This window comes from Amorphotheca resinae (genome assembly GCF_003019875.1).
Source record: "Amorphotheca resinae ATCC 22711 unplaced genomic scaffold M430scaffold_1, whole genome shotgun sequence".
Classification (NCBI taxonomy): domain Eukaryota; kingdom Fungi; phylum Ascomycota; class Leotiomycetes; order Helotiales; family Amorphothecaceae; genus Amorphotheca; species Amorphotheca resinae.
The window spans coordinates 1,343,531-1,361,247 of record NW_020194471.1 but is presented as its reverse complement, the minus strand read 5'-3'; the positions used below and the strand labels follow the sequence as shown (position 1 = coordinate 1,361,247).

The 17,717-nt window shown below is 52.1% G+C and overlaps 7 protein-coding genes across 7 annotated transcripts; 2 read left to right on the top strand and 5 right to left on the bottom strand.

Moving 5' to 3' along the window:
- Positions 1-424: 424 nt before the first annotated feature.
- On the top strand, positions 425-2,168 carry M430DRAFT_32241 (hypothetical protein). The gene is made up of 5 exons (XM_024866130.1): positions 425-595; positions 649-701; positions 798-880; positions 937-1,661; positions 1,767-2,168. Exons 1-5 carry the CDS (start codon positions 566-568, stop codon positions 1,857-1,859), a joined length of 984 nt encoding a protein of 327 aa, XP_024725071.1. The 5' UTR covers positions 425-565; the 3' UTR covers positions 1,860-2,168.
- Positions 2,169-2,546: 378 nt separating this feature from the next.
- M430DRAFT_62782 (glycoside hydrolase family 65 protein) lies at positions 2,547-5,932 on the bottom strand. The gene is made up of 3 exons (XM_024869015.1): positions 5,618-5,932; positions 3,801-5,556; positions 2,547-3,750 (listed from the first exon to the last, which is right to left on the bottom strand). The coding sequence occupies exons 1-3, from the start codon at positions 5,797-5,799 to the stop codon at positions 2,689-2,691; spliced, it is 3,000 nt and encodes a 999-aa protein (XP_024725070.1). The 5' UTR covers positions 5,800-5,932; the 3' UTR covers positions 2,547-2,688.
- A 698-nt stretch (positions 5,933-6,630) lies between these two features.
- M430DRAFT_62781 (hypothetical protein) lies at positions 6,631-9,190 on the bottom strand. Its single transcript, XM_024869014.1, has 4 exons — positions 8,875-9,190; positions 8,806-8,822; positions 8,620-8,730; positions 6,631-8,567 (listed from the first exon to the last, which is right to left on the bottom strand). The coding sequence occupies exons 1-4, from the start codon at positions 8,987-8,989 to the stop codon at positions 6,657-6,659; spliced, it is 2,154 nt and encodes a 717-aa protein (XP_024725069.1). The 5' UTR covers positions 8,990-9,190; the 3' UTR covers positions 6,631-6,656.
- Positions 9,191-9,779: 589 nt separating this feature from the next.
- Positions 9,780-10,579, top strand: M430DRAFT_32238 (hypothetical protein). The gene has a single exon (XM_024866129.1). It carries the CDS (start codon positions 9,858-9,860, stop codon positions 10,515-10,517), a length of 660 nt encoding a protein of 219 aa, XP_024725068.1. The 5' UTR covers positions 9,780-9,857; the 3' UTR covers positions 10,518-10,579.
- A 536-nt stretch (positions 10,580-11,115) lies between these two features.
- On the bottom strand, positions 11,116-13,120 carry M430DRAFT_92008 (hypothetical protein; the record flags this gene model as incomplete). Its single annotated transcript, XM_024869690.1, has 3 exons — positions 11,116-12,379; positions 12,426-12,990; positions 13,051-13,120. 3 exons carry the CDS (start codon positions 13,118-13,120, stop codon positions 11,116-11,118), a joined length of 1,899 nt encoding a protein of 632 aa, XP_024725067.1.
- A 930-nt stretch (positions 13,121-14,050) lies between these two features.
- On the bottom strand, positions 14,051-15,667 carry M430DRAFT_14809 (hypothetical protein; the record flags this gene model as incomplete). The annotated part of the gene is made up of 2 exons (XM_024863104.1): positions 14,051-14,976; positions 15,025-15,667. 2 exons carry the CDS (start codon positions 15,665-15,667, stop codon positions 14,051-14,053), a joined length of 1,569 nt encoding a protein of 522 aa, XP_024725066.1.
- A 1,381-nt stretch (positions 15,668-17,048) lies between these two features.
- On the bottom strand, positions 17,049-17,641 carry M430DRAFT_32235 (hypothetical protein). The gene is made up of 2 exons (XM_024866128.1): positions 17,448-17,641; positions 17,049-17,294 (listed from the first exon to the last, which is right to left on the bottom strand). The coding sequence occupies exons 1-2, from the start codon at positions 17,586-17,588 to the stop codon at positions 17,139-17,141; spliced, it is 297 nt and encodes a 98-aa protein (XP_024725065.1). The 5' UTR covers positions 17,589-17,641; the 3' UTR covers positions 17,049-17,138.
- Between the last annotated feature and the right edge of the window lie 76 nt (positions 17,642-17,717).

Below are 17,717 nucleotides of genomic sequence, written 5' to 3'. Positions count from 1 at the left end.
TGATACAGAATCGTGAGTTTCTTGGGATTATTCTGGGTTTTGGATTCTTGGGGAAAGCAAAAAGCAAAAGGAAAAAGAAACAACAAAGTGTCGGAGCTGACAAGCACTTCCATCCTTCTGATTCGACAACCAGACATTCCTGTTCGGCGACCCAGCTGGAGAGACACTTCCACTCAAAGCGGTAGACCCCAGCAATCTTGACCGCCGACAGGGTCTAAACCAAGCTCCCGGGATTTCAATCTTGTCGCCCTATCCCAGTGCGAAGGCTCGGCACCCTTAAACTCAGCCGTCGGGACAGCTCTGCACCCCGTTTTACTCCTTTTGGTGGCGACAGGTGCCCATTCCACTAGTTTCTTTTCGCCCTTTTGGCCTCTGGAAAAGCGCTGCTCGTGGTGGTCGTCATGATCCTTTCTTCGCCTCTCCTCATCATCCCCATGGACCCTTTCCCGCTACTCCCTTCGAGAATTCGTGCCGGTGAGTGATACTTGTAGTTGCCGCGGACGAAGGAAATCGATTTTCAGCCTATCTCTACAAAGTATCTCTCGATCCATCTATCTTTGCAAATATGGACGCAGGATCTCCGATTGAACCAGATGTAGGGATTTTGCTCAAACCCTTCCCGCAGAAAGTTCTACTGACAACGATCAGTCTCCAAACGCTTCTCGGGCTGCCAGTTCCGCTGGGAGTCCAATAAGCCATGGGTCCGTACCCAACGCTCTGGAGACGATGCGGTACAGATATCGGGCTGTGCCGCAACGTCTTTGACCCCGAACGCCATGCTGATAGAAGTCTGATAGGATTGACTCGCGGTCTCTCACCAGCAGTATTTATGAATATCACAGAGAGAACGGCCGGACGTACCATCGCTACAAAGCTGGCTGTGAATATCCCCCCGTCTCTATTGAACCCTCCACCCCGACTGATCCCTCATCCCAGCGTATGTCTTCCCCAACGACCCAACCGAGACCGAACGTCTCGATTTCCAATATAAGATCCTCAAGTATGCCTTTTCCGGCCGGAACTACTTTGCGCCTCTGCGCAACCCCCGAACCATCCTCGATATCGGGACCGGCACCGGGCAATGGGCCATCGAGATGGGCGACGAGTTCCCGGACGCCGAGGTCCAAGCCACAGACCTATCGCCCATCCAGCCCTACTCAGTCCCGGAAAACGTACATTTCTACATCGACGACGCCAGCGAAGATGATTGGGTGCTGCCGCCGGCCTATTTCGACTATATCCACACCCGCGTCCTGGCCGGCTCCTTCATCGACTTCAAAGACATCATCCGGAAAGCCTTCCACTATCTGAAACCCGGCGGGTACATGGAGAGCCAGGAGATCATGACGACGCCATACTGCGACGACGGCACCATGCCCGATGACTGGCCCTTCAAGGAATGGATGAAGCTGGTCGACGACGCCGCCATGCAAGCCGACCGGCCGCTCCGCATCGCCAGCCGCTTGAAGCGCTGGTACGAAGAAGCGGGGTTTGTCGACGTTCAGGAGAAAGTCTTCAAGATGCCTATCAATCCCTGGCCGAGAGATCCGCATCTGAAAACTCTAGGTAGCATGTCTGAGGATAATTGGCTCTCGGGCTTGCAGGGCTTCTCGCTTGCCCCTTTCTCCCGCTATCTGAATTGGACTAAGGATGAGATCGAGGTATACCTATCTTTCTTTCCCTCCTTTTTCTCTTTCTCCTCTCCTCTCCTCTCCACCCATCCCCAACCCACATAACCAACCAATCAATCAACTAACCAATCACAGGTCTACCTCATCAACGTCCGCAAAGCCATCTCCGACCGAGACGTCCACGCCTACCACAAGATCTACGTAGTCTGGGGTCGCAAACCCTCCTAGACCTCCTCCTTTCCCCCTTCCAATCCTCCACACCACAAAACATCTTCAGCTTCATCTCCCCACAATATCTCTTTTCATCAAACCAACCAATCAGCATAGAATACATATATTTGGGACGGAAACGGCGTAACGGCGTTTATTCATCATGGGATGGATTTCTTTTTGGGGGGGGTCGGTCTAGGGTTTCTACAGTACGCACGCAAGGTTTTTGATTTGATTAGAGAGAGAGCGGGGAAAGTGCGGGATATTTTGCGTGAGGCTGGGTTATATATATGGAGAGAGAGGTACATACATACCCCCCCTTTTTTGGAGAGAGAGAGAGCATATGATATGATATGAAAATATGAAATATGAAATATGAAATATCATATATTATATGCATAGCATAGCATCATACTCCAACTCAAGTGTAGGACGTAAAGCTGTGAACAGGTATGAAGAAAGATTTGGTATGGATGATAATACTTTCCTTATTTCCTTATTCCTACTTTCTTTTAGTCTTATTTATAGTAGCCCTTCCCCCGCTCAACATCCTTATAGAATATACCCAGGAATTATGGCAAATTTTTCCAAAGGGTTTAGAGATTCTTCTCATATACATATACATAATACTCAAATGGGAGGAAATCTTTAGAGAAAGTAGCGGGTACACAGTCTTCACAAACAAACAAGATGATATAGGATATAGGTAGGTAAAATCCGAGTTCGGGATTGATGGATATCTTGAATCATTCCATACATACATACATACACACAACCAACTAACTGACTGATTGACTAACTAACCACCATAGACACGCACAGACAACAAACCTAGCAATCCCAGAACTCACGAGATCGAACCCGCAATAAGCGCAAACTCACTCACCGTCGCCCCAACACCATCCATCTCCCAACAGCCCTCTATCTGCAACCTTGCATAATCGCCCGTCCACGCACCGCCCACCACCGCAATCGCCGTCGTGTTACCGACCACCGGCACGACCGCATCTGTGCTCGCCGCGCTCGCATTCGCGTTATAGGGAACGCTGGGCGTGATCCCGCCGATGTCGATAGAGATTTCAGAGCCCGTCATGATGCCGGCTGAGGTCATGTTGCCGAGATACAGGACGGCGGAGGTGGCGGGCCGGGAGCCCCAGTCGAAGAATACTCCCGAGATGGGCGTGGGTGGCGTGCTCGTCATGTTTATGAGGAGCGTGGAGGAGGCGTTGGTCTTGGGTTGCCAGGAGGTGGAGCGCGCGCCGTCGATGGCGGCGACGGGGAATTGGCCCGGGACGTGTGGGGAGGAACTGGTGACTGGGAGGCATTGGAGGAGGTCGGAGGGTTGGGTTAGGGTTTGCCAGTAGAGACGGTTGGGGATTGTGAGGGTTTCGTTGATGGCTATGGTGTAGGTTATGTTTGAGGTGGGAGCGGCGTTGGGTGAGCCGACTATGAGGGGGAGGGTGGTGTTTGAATAGATGTCGACTAGATTGGCTGAAGGAGGTGTCGGGATACGAGTTAGGTTGGTGTAGGTGCTGTTCATGGTGGCGGAGAGAGTGGCCCCAGCATAGTGGAAGGTCCGTACTTTAACGAAGGGGATCTGAGGGGGGAGAGAGGGATTGATGTATAAGACTGGTTGGTCGGTACGGATTCCTAGGAAGCCGAAGGGGACGACTTGGTTGGCACCGCCATGGCCGGTCAGAAAAGGGAATGCAGGGTCGGTGCCCCCGTTAAGATGAACATCATCGACAGCTTGCTCCGAGAACTGATACCAGGGCTCCCGGAGATATGGTATGAAACCATTGAGCGTGTACGTATATGCTGAGCAACCTGACTGCGATAGAGCATTGGCATCGATGGCGAATACCGAATAAGTCATTGCTGGGCCATTAGGAGATTGCTTATCGGCATACTAAGTGCAAGTCAGTAACCCTCCCGCTTCTAGCAATTCAGATCACCCACATAATTCAGGTCCAGCAACTTATCGGCCATGGTATAATTCCCACCATAGTCTAACGGGTAAGTTAACAACACAACATCAGCTTGTTTGACTTGAACAGTATCATTCATCGTCTCATATTCAAGAGTGATACCCGATGGAGCGGTTGGGAATTCAATATTCTCAGATTGGTTGTACCATGTCTCATTTATCGGCAGTCCTTGGGCAACTCTGAGCTGGTTCGCCAGTCTCAGCAAGTCCGCAGCAGAGGCAATGGTGAAAGGTCCGTTATCAATATGATTTGAATATTCATCCGGATCTGTCATGTTGTGCAACCAGTACGTCTTCGTAGTCGCGTTGTATTTGAGCAACTCTCCGGTCATGATAGCTACGCTCTCAATGATCTGTCTTGGGCCATTGTTGAACCAAGTATCGTTCTTGGTGATGTTGTATTGTTGGAATAGATTGAATGCAATATCGTAGTTGAGATGATATTCGTAATCAACACAGGGTCCAGTACTTGTGCAATTGCCATACCTCCCAGAAGTCCACGGGTATAATGCACTTCCATTTGGGAACCCATTGAATGCAGCATTGGCCAAAGCCTGACCATGCTGTTTGACGCGGAAATTACTGATTTGCTTGCTCCACTCTGGATAAACCAAATTCAGTCCTGGTGCCATCCAGTAATCGGCATCCCAAAATATTTGCCCAGCATAAGAGTCTGAGACGAGGCCTCCAACAGCAATACTGTCATCATTGAGTCCACTGCCTTCAGGCTGAAGGTTCTGGAGCAGGTAATATGCGTTTGCCACAGAGGTGATGTGTAATGCCAGAACATCTGGATCACTTGGAAGGTCTCCCGTGACAGGGTCTGTGAAGTCATCAACAGAATCCGGAGTCATGATTGTGGCCCAAGCTGCGGTGTGTTCCGCCAGAAGAGCATCCCATCCGACTGCTTGAGCTGAAGCCTGCGCACGTCGAGCGACAGACTCGGCATCTGGAAATTTGTCGGTTGATGCTACGCCGACATATTTGTAGAAGGTAGCCGTCTGTCCTTGCCTAAGACTAATGTTGTATGTTTGCCCGATACTCGTGGTATTGCTTACGTCTGTTCCATGTGCAAGTGCCCGTGACGATAAATCGGTATACGGGTTCGAGAAGTTGGTGCCAGAGACAACATAGCCGGTGACATTGGCAAGTCCGTCGGGATGAACTGAAGTATGGATAGTGCTACCATTGCTATCCATTCCTTTCGCATTGAGGTAAGAACGAACAGCACTTCGCCCATCGAGAAGATCGGTCACGGTGCCGGAAATATCTCTCGAGGGTGTGATGCTGGCTGTCACCGCAATGACGTTCGGTCTCTGTCTGCTAAAGATTACGGCGTATGTGACATTGAGCCTGGTGCTACCATTGTCTGGTCTCCAAGTATACGACCACTCGCTCACACCGGTCTTGAACGAGAGCTTCTGAGAGAAATTTGAGATTGTGGTATTGCTGACCGAAGCATTGAGGACTCTATCCCCGAAGGCAAAGATGATTGCTGTTGGATGCGGTATGCCCGCTATGAATGAGTCCCAGCCATACTGGTCCAGCCACGGATAGTTTGTGCCCGTGGCATTAGGTTGGATATTGTAAAACCCCGAGATGGTAGAAAATGATATCCGGGGATTGAATAGAGGCCATCCGTTTGTGGGTTGGATGCCCGTGGGATCAGTCTGGTTGACGTCTATCTCGAAAAAGGGTCCCGCTGCAGCGAGTGAAGCTCCAACATAGCTATGAACGGAGGTCAGCGGGATTTACCCTGTAAACTGTGGAAGCGTCATTGAAAGCCCACCCATTCGCAAGCGATGCTCGCGCTTGAAACTGACCCGGGATGAACCTGGACGCAGTCAAAGACCAATCGCTCTGGTTCCAGGTCGAAATCCCACTGGAAGTTGAGAAGTCGGTTTGCGCGAGAGCTTGCGGGCCCAGGAGCAGCGCGGGTAGTGCTAATAGCGACAGTGTCGAATAACCCATTCTATAAGAAGCGATCGCGAATTACCTTCCGAAACCACTCACTCTCTCAGCTCGAGCAAAATCCCATCGCCCAGCAGCTTCGAAAAAAAAAGAGCAGCACTTGTCCTAGCAATTGAGGCCCTCTTCCGGATTTAATACTATATAGTTATATAATAACCCATCATGGGCTGTTGGAGTCGAGACCCGCGCGACCCCGCCATTATCGACGAGTCCATCCAGGATGACGTCCAGCCAAGATCTCCGGGGCACAACAGCATTCGGCGAAGAGACCAGGTCCCATTTGATTTGCCTAAAGCATCGGAGTTGCGCAGAATCTAGGAACGCGCCGTGCCTATTTAAACGGTAATGCCAGTAATACTTAGGATCGTCGTCACAGAGGCGAACCCAGGCATAGACGACTTGCTCTTTTGTCCCGCAGCGGGGAAGATGCATCCCCGTCCGCCCATTAAAGAGCCGCCGATCCAAGTGGAATCAGGTATTTTTTCCCCTTTTTCTCTCTTTTTTTTCGGCCCTTCTTTCATGTCCTGGACCTTTTTCCTTGTGTTTTGGTCTTGCCCCGACCCTAAAGACCACGCCTCCAAGAGCCCGTCCGATCTGGTGTTGACAACTAGTACTCGACGGTCTATGATGGCCATGGCCATAACCCCACTCACTCCGGCCCTTTCCCCGGCTCGCCGGACCCCTAAAATGCTAAAACGCGGGACGAAAATCCGAACCAGACTCGGTCGATCGGCTTTCGATGACGAGAAATAATGTCGATGTATGTAATCGATTCGTCGATTCAAAAGTTTCTGCAGTTCCTATCTCACGTGCATGCATGACGGTGGAGGACTTTGTTCACGATCCATCAATTACTTCTATCTCATAGATCTCCCACTTATGGTCCCCCAGGCATCTGGTGAATGCCGACCGTTCTGCCAATCCCCAGCATTAATAAGCATGCTATCCCGGCTGATATTCTTTGCTCCAGTCTGAGCGAATTGCCCCATAGCTCCGACAGTATCACCACCCGAACTCTGTGCCCCACCTCCACCGCTACTCGCGAATGGATTTCTACTGTTCGCTGTGCTTGTTGTTACAGGGGTCGACACACTTCTCTGCTGCTGCTCCATATCCAGTGCCGGAGCCGATTGAGCATTCTGACTCTGGCCCTGCTGCTGCTGCTGCTGCTGTTGCTGCTGCTGGAGCGGCGTAGGTGCCAATTGGGGATAGTTATACAAGTCGAGGATGCTCCGTTTGTCAGCTCTTCCAGTTTGCTGAGGCATCAACGGATTTACTTGACCCCGGAATTGTTGTTGGTATAGGTTTTGTTGCTGCGCTTGGTAATCGAATTGCTGCTGTACCTGCTGCGCTTGTTGCGCCTGCTGCATCTGCTGCTGCGAATTGTTCTGTAGGAATGGGTTTTGCTGTTGCGGGGATTGGAGTGGGGTACTCTGTAGTGGAGTACTATTGCCGTAAAACGCCGATGGTTGATTCACCGGAGGCTGGACAAGATTCTGAGTCTGCTGCGGCTGCTGCTGCTGTTGGGAATATGGATTAGACTGGAAATTGGGGTTCGCGCTTGCCGCTTGCGGAGTCTGCTGTTGTTGACCATACGGGTTTGATTGGTAATTGCCCAGAGGCGCTGAAAAGGGCCCTTGCTGTTGAGTATATGGATTTGATTGGACGTTAGTATTGAGAGGTGGTGGTGGCCGGCGTTGCTGCTGCTGCTGTTGCTGCTGCTGCTGCATGAATGGATTGTAATTCTGCTGCGGCTGCTGACTAGGATTTTCGTAGATCACGGGGGCAGAAGGGAAGTACTGTTGAGGTATAGAAGGAACTGGTGGGGTCATCGGCTGCTGGTAAAGTTGCTGATTCTGCTGCTGTTGACCTGGGAACCCGCCCGTGTGATGTGGGAAGAGGGGCTGCGAGGATGAAACAGCCATATTTTGGAACGCCTGATTGAGATTGTATTGTGACTGGGATGGTGTCATTGTCCGTCCAAACGGATTTGAATTCTGGCTCTGCTGGTATGGGTTGCTCCCCATGGCCTGGTTCTGGGATTGAGCCAGGGACCCAGTTGATTGAGAGGATTGAGGTAGGGCGGGTCTAGGAGGTAAATCAAGCATATCGAATGGATTGGTCGATGGCGCGGGTGGACTCTTTTTCTCCTGTTTGCGCTCTATTGTTATTCCCACCGTTGGGGTTGTTGGCGTTCGTGCCCGAGAGGAGGGGCCTGAGTTCTTCACTAGGCCAGCAGAACCCGGGCCCTCTCCAAGCCGAACTAGGGTCTCGATAGACTTATCGAAATTCCCATTGAGCCCCTTCAAAACTGCTAGGTTTCGTCTCTCGTCTTTGAACCCCATATTCCGAAGCCTGGCCATCTTCATTTCTATATCGTCCGAGGTTGGAGATCCTACATCAGCACCAAATAACTTGGAAGGCTTGTTTCTTCTGGGAGGAGAAGGCGACCTATCCCGTGGGTCCGGCCGTGCTGCAGCAGCAGCAGCTTCGCGTTTGGCTTTTGACGATAATGGGAAAATGGACGAAGTCGATCTGAAGCCAAATCTGCTGCCAGTCTTTGGGGGCAGAGGTGGAGGGTGGTCATCTGAGGTTGAGCTTCCTGTGTCATGCCGTGTTGCTGCTTTCATCGACTTCTCCTGATACTTTTGTCTTATGAATCTTTCCATGGCAGAATCAGCCTCGTCGACGTCGAATGGAACGGGAGGTCTGGTATTTTGAGGGTTGTATATTCGATTGGACTTGACGTTTCCTATACGCTTCATATTCTGGAGGGCATTAGACATAGTCTACTCAATTAAGAGCGGTGAAGATACATACCTCCACTTGTTCAGTCGACCAGGAATCCATGCTCAAAGACTTGACCTTCGTGATGTGTGTACCCAGCTTCCGATGCAACCCCGCGCACCGCATGCACAGGAATATACCCAACTGTCCAGAAAATTAGTATTGGCATGCTTCCATACTATGACAGATGTCTCGTGACAGTATTTGGAATCAACTTACACTCCAACTCGCCCATCCTGTGTTCCGCATTAGCACTCTTCTATCGGGGTCTGGTGGCGGGAGGTTCACCTGGATTCCTTGCCCCGCAGTCTGCACATAGATTGTTCCCCGGAACGGTCTTTATGAGTTCTTGAAGGGTCTGCTCGTTGCGCGCCTGCTGGCGCTTGCTCAATGCTCCCGACATGGCGGAGAGACGGTGGTCACGCAGAAAATGCTACTGCTGCCGCACGAGGAAGATCGAAACGAAGGAGACGACGGATCGAAGCGCTCCAGCTCATAAGAGATTTACACAACGCATCCAGGAGATTGTACAGTCGCTCACCAGTGTCGTCCGGGTCGTAAACTCATCAATGCACAGGGCGGGGAGGGTCGGGGGTGGTTATCAAGAAAAGGAGAGGTGTTCGAAGTACTTTCGTCCAGGGTCCAAGATTGGCAGACGGTCGGCAGAAGCGGTTGTGTGCCTTACATTTGAGGCACACACGCCTTTCGTCTATTTTTAAAGCTCGAGGATCTTCACCCCGAACGGTCTCCCCTTTCTTTTCTTTTGCCCCCTTTTCAACGGTTTTTAACATGCGTTCATGAAGTGACAGAGAAAGCCGTAAAGACTCCTTTAACTTCAACGGTTTGTTCTTTTTTGAAAGCCTTGAGCGTCGTGTTCTCTGGCCGACGGAAACTCTCTTCCTACTGTAACATGGCTAGCAGCGCTTTGGTGTTGCTAGTAGCTACTATCCTATCGCGCTACGGTTCTAAATGCCGTTCCATTTGCCCTTCGATTGCGGCTCCAACTCTGATTTTTCGCCAAGAACATCTTTACTGTATTTCTTCCAGATGTTTGCCTCAAACAAGTGAAGGATCAAGGATCCATCTAAGTAAGCGTGCTTATCAAGCCCTCTTATCTCACGTCTTCGGCCGCAGTGGGGTCCTACCCTCCTCCTTTGCGCAGTTCAAGTTTTACTTTTTTATCCTCTTTCTTTCTCTTTCCCATGCATTGCGTATAATCTCATTCATTCCCACGTCCTTTCTTGCTTCTTCGTCGTACAATATATACCCCCATGGCGTCTCCATTCCACCCCTTTTTCACCCCCAGCCCCAACGCGCCCGAATCCCCTCCGATCCAAGAACTCGTCAAGAGCCTGAACCTGCAACCACACATCGAAGGCGGCTTCTTCGCCGAGACCGACCGCGCCCCGGACACCGTCCCATCGCCCTTCCCCTCGCAAGCCTCCTCGACGTCCTCGCTCGCGCCCCAGCGCCCCGGCTTCAACCCTGCGCTCCGCAACTCCTCGACGACCATCTTCTACCTGCTGACCCCGCAGGGGCCCCAGGGCGGCTTCCACCGCAACCAGGCCCGCACCGTGCACACGCTGCACCGCGGGCGCGGCCGCTACGTGATCATCCACGCTGACGAGCCCGGGGGGCGCGAGAAGGAAAAACGCATCGAGACGTTCGTCGTCGGTCCCAACGTCGCCAAGGGCGAGCGGTTACAGTGGATCGTCGAAGGCGGGAAGTTCAAAGCGTCGTTTTTGTTGCCGGATGACGAGGAGGGCGGGCAGGAGGAGAGCCAGGGATTGCTGATTAGCGAGGTCGTGGTCCCAGGGTTTGAGTACTGCGATCATGATTTTTTGACGGAGCGTGGTTTGGTGGAATTGGTTGGCGCGGAGAAGGCGAATGAGTTGAAGTGGTTGTTGAGTCCTTTGGCGGCTGAGAATTAATGATTGGTGTCTCTTTGGGGGACCTTTGCTATACAGTTTTCACACCTAAACGTGTTTGTTATCTACATATGGTTTATAGACAAGATAGCTACCTTAGCTAGCCAGTTTAATAGATTATCCACATTGCCAATAACCCCCCCTTCCTATCTCTTTTCCGCACAAAGCTGACCTACCTACCTTACCTCACGACATACCTTATCAACCAACCATCCTCAAAACCCAAGTTTTCTTTCAAACTTCAAGCTCAGAGATAAATATATCACATCATATCACATCACATCATCTCACACTGCACCAGAAAAAAAAAAATCTCAACACTTCAACCCCATCATTCCCCACCGCGCAAAGAAATAATCCTAAAATCAGAGATTTTCTTTTTAAACCCAACAACAGAACTTAGATAGGTACATAGGTACATAGCACGCATGCAGCAGAGGTATATATAGTATGTTCCCAACTCAACTCCCCCCGGCACAAACCAAACCACAAACCCACAAACCCCCCGAAAAGAATAACATATAGAGACGCCAGCCAGCCCCTGATCTCCCCCCCAAAAAAAACGCCAGCCATCATGCCCCCTCTCTCTCCCTCTCTCATATTACCTCCCGCGATAATCCGGTTTCCTAGCTAGATTGATAGGCGGAGGCGGTCCGTCATCTAGCGGATATGGGGGTCTTCCCCTCCCCGCAGCTCCCATGTCCGGGTCCAAGATCGGGGTTTTCGGGGGGAGGGGAGGAGGTTCGACTCTTCCTTGAAAAAGAGGAGGAGGAGGAGGAGGAGGGATCCAAGACTGCTGTTGTTGTTGTTGTTGTTGGTCCTGGGATTGGGATTGGGGGGATTTAGGAAACTCGTCTTCGCTTACGATAGCAATCATATCGGCGCCGGAAGAAGCAGCAGCGAGGTACTGGTTGGGCGAGGGGTTTTGGACGATGAACTTATCGCTGGAGGTCGAGGAGATGTTGCCTGAGGAGCGGCGGGGAGAATGTTGGTGTGGTGGTTTGGTTGTTGTTTCGATGAAGGAGGTGGGGCGGGTTGGGGGGGAGGGGAGGGGTTTACTGCGGATTTCGAGCGTGTCGTGATGTCCTGATTCGTAGGAGGGACGGGGAGGGGGGCTGATAGGGGTTTGGAGGGGGATGTCGGCGGGGAGTTCGACGGCTGTGGGGTAGGCTTCGGGAACGTCGGCCAGGTGGTCTTTGTAGCCGGTGGGTGGAGCGATACCACCGTCGCGGTCGAATCTTAACTTGGCTCTGTGGATCTTGGCTAGCTTGGTCGCAGCCTCGTCGTTCATGATCTTGACTTCCTTCTTTCCCAGGTAGCGCCTGGTACCGGTACTGATATCCGCGAGGCGGTTCCATTCGTTCATGCCAAATTCTCCAACTCCAATCTCCACATTCAGGCGGTAGTAGTTCTCGATATTGACCCCACGCTTGCTGAGTCCTTCCCGGATCATGTACTGATGCGTGGCTTCACAACCTTCAATCTTGGAGATCAGGCGGCGTCTTGCTTCGGCGAACTCTCCCATGAATCCTTCGTACCAGAGATGCTGATTATGGTCGCTTCCTGTTGGCCTCCTGCCCGTCCCGATGCTTACGAAGACTCCAACTTCACGGCCTGGCCACTCGTTGACGCACGCTTCGTCCAGAACGTACGGCGAGGGGTTGTATTTCCCTGCACCCTCATCAATGAATACCGATTGCCCGATCTGAATGGGTTTGAATGCTAAGCCAGTTGCTGAGGTTGCCCGTCCCGCTTGCCATATGGTGCAGTCGAATTCGGGCGAGGGTTCTTTTCGTGAATCATAGGATCGTAGAATTGCTGGTGGGCTTCCCTCAGGGGTACCTTTGTAGACCGCAGTGACAGCGCTGCTCTGTGTTAGCTCATTCCAAGCAAGATGCACACTAGGCTCACGTCTTGGTTCTGTTCTCCCGATTGTCGTACAACCGGGCATTCGGATTCCCCCATCTCATAGACATCATCGGCCTGCTCATATAGGTGGACGGGCTTCTGTTGCTGAAACTGGTCACGCTCGCATTGCTCGTATGTCGTTGGGGGACTCTCGACATGGGGCTGATCGGGCTCGACAGATTCTGCAGACCCGCCGGCTCCTCTCCATCATTCCCCTCATTCTCGAAGATGGTATGCTCGCGCACGCACTCCTTGATGGCCTCCTCCAGTTTCGAGGCCTTGAACAGCGTCGAGCGGTACGGGATCCCCGCAATCGTCTTGTCCGTCTCGAAGACCTTCCTCGTCATGCGCACATAGACCTCCTTGCACGTCTCCAGATCGAGGCGTAACCGGCCCAGCATGATGGCGATCAGCCCGCCCGTCCCCGTCCCGCAGATCAGGTCGAAGTGGTCGCACGGCTTGGGGATCTGGTCCCGCCGCGGCGCGCGCCCTTCGATCTCCACGTACGTTCGGTGCATCAGCTCTTGGATGATGATGAGCATCGAGTAGCCGCGCACGCCACCCCCATCTACGACGACGCATCAGCAGGCGCCCTCTCGCAATCATCGGTTCTCCTCGTCTGGCTTACCTAGGGACAGGATTCGGAGCGGGGGGCCCTTCGTCGTGTCTTTCCGCCTCAATCCGCCGCTGTTCTCCATCTTGACTGCTCGGTGGGCTTCCCTCTGGCGAGGGGCCGTTTCTTGTTTTGTTGTCGCCGGGCCGCTCAACACCTTCTACGCGCCGTCGGTGACTCTGCTGCACTGGTGACTGCGGTCGTGAATCGAAGTCTCGTCTCGAGCTCGTTGGTGGTAGGCAAAAGAGGGGAAGAGAGATGCTTCTGTAAGATTCTTCTGACTCGTAAAAGCGTAGCGATGTCCTCGATCGTCCTCCGTGGGCCGTAAGGCTATGCACGATGGGCGGGGCGGCCGTCAAGACAGTTGCAGGGGGGTTCACGCTGGTTTTTCCGGACTACTTCGGCAACAAAACATCAACTCTTCAGTTTGATTCACAGCACTCCTTCAAGTATATAGATACATCCCAAAGACAAATTCAATTTGATTTAATCAGTTCAACTCAACTCAGTTCAGTTCAATCGTCAAGCTATCAACAATATCCTCCTCATTTCTTCCATGCCCTCTATCCCAGATCTCGCTTTCTCCAGCGATTCCCGCGTATTTTGCCGCATCCCCCCTGTCAACAATGACATACTGTGGCTGTGCATCTCCTCAACTTCAACGTTCTTTTACGAAGAAATAATGGTTACAAAGCAACAGTCCGAAGTCGTCGTCAGCGCCCGTCTCGGATGAGAGCACCCTGCATTTCGGGGTTGGAAGAAAAAGGGGTCCGCACCCCTTCAATATCAAACTTATCGGGCCAACTCAAGTGATTCCCGCACAACTGTTCAAGAGGTTGTCTAGCGACTCACCATGTACAATCTGAATTCTTCAATGATATCTATAGTTTTAGAACCCCTTTTTCTGGATTCCCAGCTCCAAAGGAAATTCGTTAATCCGTTCAAAAATGCATTCTTTTATATGTGGACAAGTCTCTGGCCCTTTGAATATCAAAATCACCAGCCCACCGCTTGTTTACTCTTCAGGGAATAACAGATCTCCTGCCCCCGTCTCAGCCAGGTCCCCATGATCCATTCTCTCAAATGCTTTGTGGACTTGATACTCCCAATCGCTGCGCGCGACAATAACCCACTCCAGAGCCCCAACCAGGTACAGCGCAATGCACTGTCCGACCCAGAGTCCCCCCAATCCCCAGCCATTGAACGCAAGATAGATGCCAAGGGGCAGGGCCGCCGCATAGTAGGAGATGATGTTGACTGCCGCGCCGATATGCTGTCTTCCCATACCCCTCAACGAGCCACCACAACTCCCGTTCAAGCCGTCTGCGATCTGGAACAGCGCAACATAGGGCATGACTTCGGCGGTGAGTTTGATGACGTCGACGTCATCGTTGAAGATCTTTGCATAGAAATCCTTCACGGCCATCAGGACGATTAAAACGAGCAGGCCCATGACCATACTCAGCCAGGCCGCCACGTTGGCCGCGCTCGCAGCGCCCTTTGCGTTGCGAGCCCCGAGCAAGTTCCCGACGCGCGCAGATGCTGCGACTCCTATCCCGAAGGGGATCGTGTTCATGACTTGGTCGGTGGTCATGATCACGCTCTGGGCGGCGAGGGGTATCGTGCCGAGCCGGCCGGCAGCCAGAGCGACGATTTCAAAAGCCCACCATTCGGTGCCCACGTGGATGACACCGAGGCCGGCGAGACGAGCAAAGGTCCCGATGTTATGGAGCGAGGCGCGCGACCAGCCGCCCCAGCATTCGGACCCGGCGACGAAGCGGGCGTAAAGGACGAGGCCAAAGAAGGACAGCCAGTATGAGATTCCGGTTGCAATAGGAGCACCTAGGAGCCCCAGTTTGAAGGTGTACACGAAGAGGTAGTTGAGGAGGATGTTGATAGGAGAGGTTATTAGGAGCACGTAAGTTCCAGGGCGCATGATGGCTGTGGGGGTCAGTGAGTGGGGTCGCAGATGGATTGCGGGGTGCATACCTTGTGCCTGGAGGTACTTCTTCATGGATTCAAAGTAGATATATCCCAACCCACCCGGAATCAACGCCGTTAGGAATTTCGCACTATTAATGCAGAGATACTCTTCTTGGCCCAGGAGCCGGAAGAATGGTGCAGAGCAAGCCCAGAGTATCGCCACGGGAATGTAGAAGATTGTCAACACGATGAATCCCCTTTGCAGTAGTACTCCCAGATCGTGCGGATTCTTGCTCCCGGTGAACGAGGAAGAAGCCAAGGTATCGAGAGCCGTCGACCCCCCAAGCCCAATGAGCCATGCACTCGACATAGCAAACATATAACTGAAAGCCGCAGTGGCCAATGCTTCAGGGCTCAGCCGTCCCACGATCAGCACCGAGAAAGTCTGCAGTGAGTTCTGGAGCGTGTAGGCGATGATCACTGGGATCGAACCCCGCAACAATAGCAGGAATTCCGCGAGCCATTTCTTCGCCGGAGAGCTCTCTTCAATTTCGTAGGTCTCGCCCTCGGAAGAGGAGTGCTCTGACGGCGGGACGGTCCGCTTGGGTATGAGGGAGGTTCTCTCGTTTGGAGGAGTGGCGGTGGGAGAGGACTTGGAAGAGCGGAGGAATGCAGGAACCCAAGATTTACCACCGTTTGAATCGGCCATGATGTCGACGGCGACGTGTGGCGAGGTCAATCACAAGCAATATTAAAGGCTACCGAGACATTGGAAATAGACGGGGGAGAGAGCGAGGAAAAGGGGACAGGTATAACGGGATGAACTTGAGATCTCAGCCAGCAGCCATGATAGCTCTGATAGTGGGTAACGGCGAACAATCAATCAAGTAATCGAGACGTAACAGGGAGAATAAGGAGGGTGGTATACTTGTACCGGGGGGGTCCAATGATATCTGGCTCGGCCTGGAGGAGGCAAGACGCGGGACATGGACCACGACTCCACGAAGGATGGGATGTGACGACTATCGACTATCGACAGGAGTCGGGAGCGGCAGATATTGCTGTTAATAATGCCAGCAGTCATGCGTGCAGTTTTGCAAAGAAATAAAAAGAAAACAAAGGGGGAAAATATATACTGAACTAGAGTAGCGGCCGTGTGTAGTAAAGCAGTAGGTAATAAAAATCATATAATGCAAAACACCGCGGCTTATCGGATGTCAGAACGGGCGATATAGAAAAGCTATGTCAATGGTTCATGGATGACGGGCTCCCGCGATGTCGTTATCTTCCCCTTTCGCGTAATGTATACGGTCACGTGATGCCCCCGTGGTTCCCGTTACGTATTGCCTTACGCTGTGTTTTTACACATCGCCGTCGCTCTGGAGCGAGTACGCATTGCCATTTATGATGCTGACGTGAGGCTGTAGAGTGGTGGGAGTTCCCGCTTTCTCCTCGAAAATATACGCATGTTGTGGCCAGCTTCACGCTTCACGGCCGATACGATTCCTTCCCCGCATCTTCGTCCAAGGGGGTCTGCTCTGATAAGATAACTGGCATATACGGTGTTGAGTCTTGACAGGCTTCAGTACACCACAACAAAAACGGTTGGCTTTCAAGCGTGATAAGGGGGTTGAAAACGAAGGGATAGATACTCTGTAGAAGCTCAAATCATCACAGAGTATTCTTCAAAGTAGTCTAAACTGCACTTCAAGAATTGGAAGTAGCCCGTTGCAAAAGTCTCATTCATAGCTCTGATCTCTACTGCAACAAAAACATGTGTTTGCAGTTCTAGCCGAAAGGTAAGTACTTAGGTCTGCCGTTGCGAGGAGATATTGATGCTACTCCCGGAAACCTGGCTGTGGGCTGGGTCTCCGAAGCCATATGGATATGGTATGCTCCAAGCCTCCATCACCAGATCTGCAATATAGCCATAGCTTCAACCAACCCACGTCCCATGCCATCCCTGGCCCTCATCCCCCCTCACACACTGCATTGCCCCAGCCCATCCCATCCACCTCCTCATATGAGGGTTGGAGCAAACCCTCATACCCTCCCTCTCCTCTCCGCTTTCAAAACCCCTACCCAGATCATCAAATCCTCAACGTCACCTCACCTCACCTCGCCACGTCCTCGAACCCAAAACCTTCTTCCACATATTATTATATTCCCCCGACTGCCCCTCAACCAAACTTCTTACTCCCCCCCTTCTTAACCTCGACCTCCTTCCCCTTCCCATCTTTATCTTTATTCTTCCTCCCTCCCTTCAACAATTCCAAATGTCCTGCTTTCGCCCCCAGCGTTCTCTCCGTCATCGCCGTCAAACCCGCTGAATGTTTCTATATCAATAAAAAAGAGTCCATTAGCCTCTCATCCTCAAAATCCAAAATCCAAAATCCTCAATACCACCCTTCCTAAACACCCTGCCAAACCACCACCCACCCACAACAAGCATAAAAACAAAAAGAGAAAAAGAGGGAAAAAAAACAAACCTTAGCCATCTTCATATTCTTCACCAGCGTCTGCTTACGCGGCGCGATCGTGCGCGCTCCCTTCTTCGGCCCCAGCGCTGCGGGGCGTCGAGCCGTCGTCGCTGCGCTGGGCTTCTTGACTTTGATCGTGCCTTGGGCCATCTTTTTGCTTTCTCCCTGAGGATGGATCGAGAGGAAAGGATGGGAGGTGGGAGGTGGCGATGAGTGCGATTTGATGTGGTTTCTTGCTCTTGTTTTTTCTTCGCCTCTGCGTGTTGCTGGGCGGGAAAT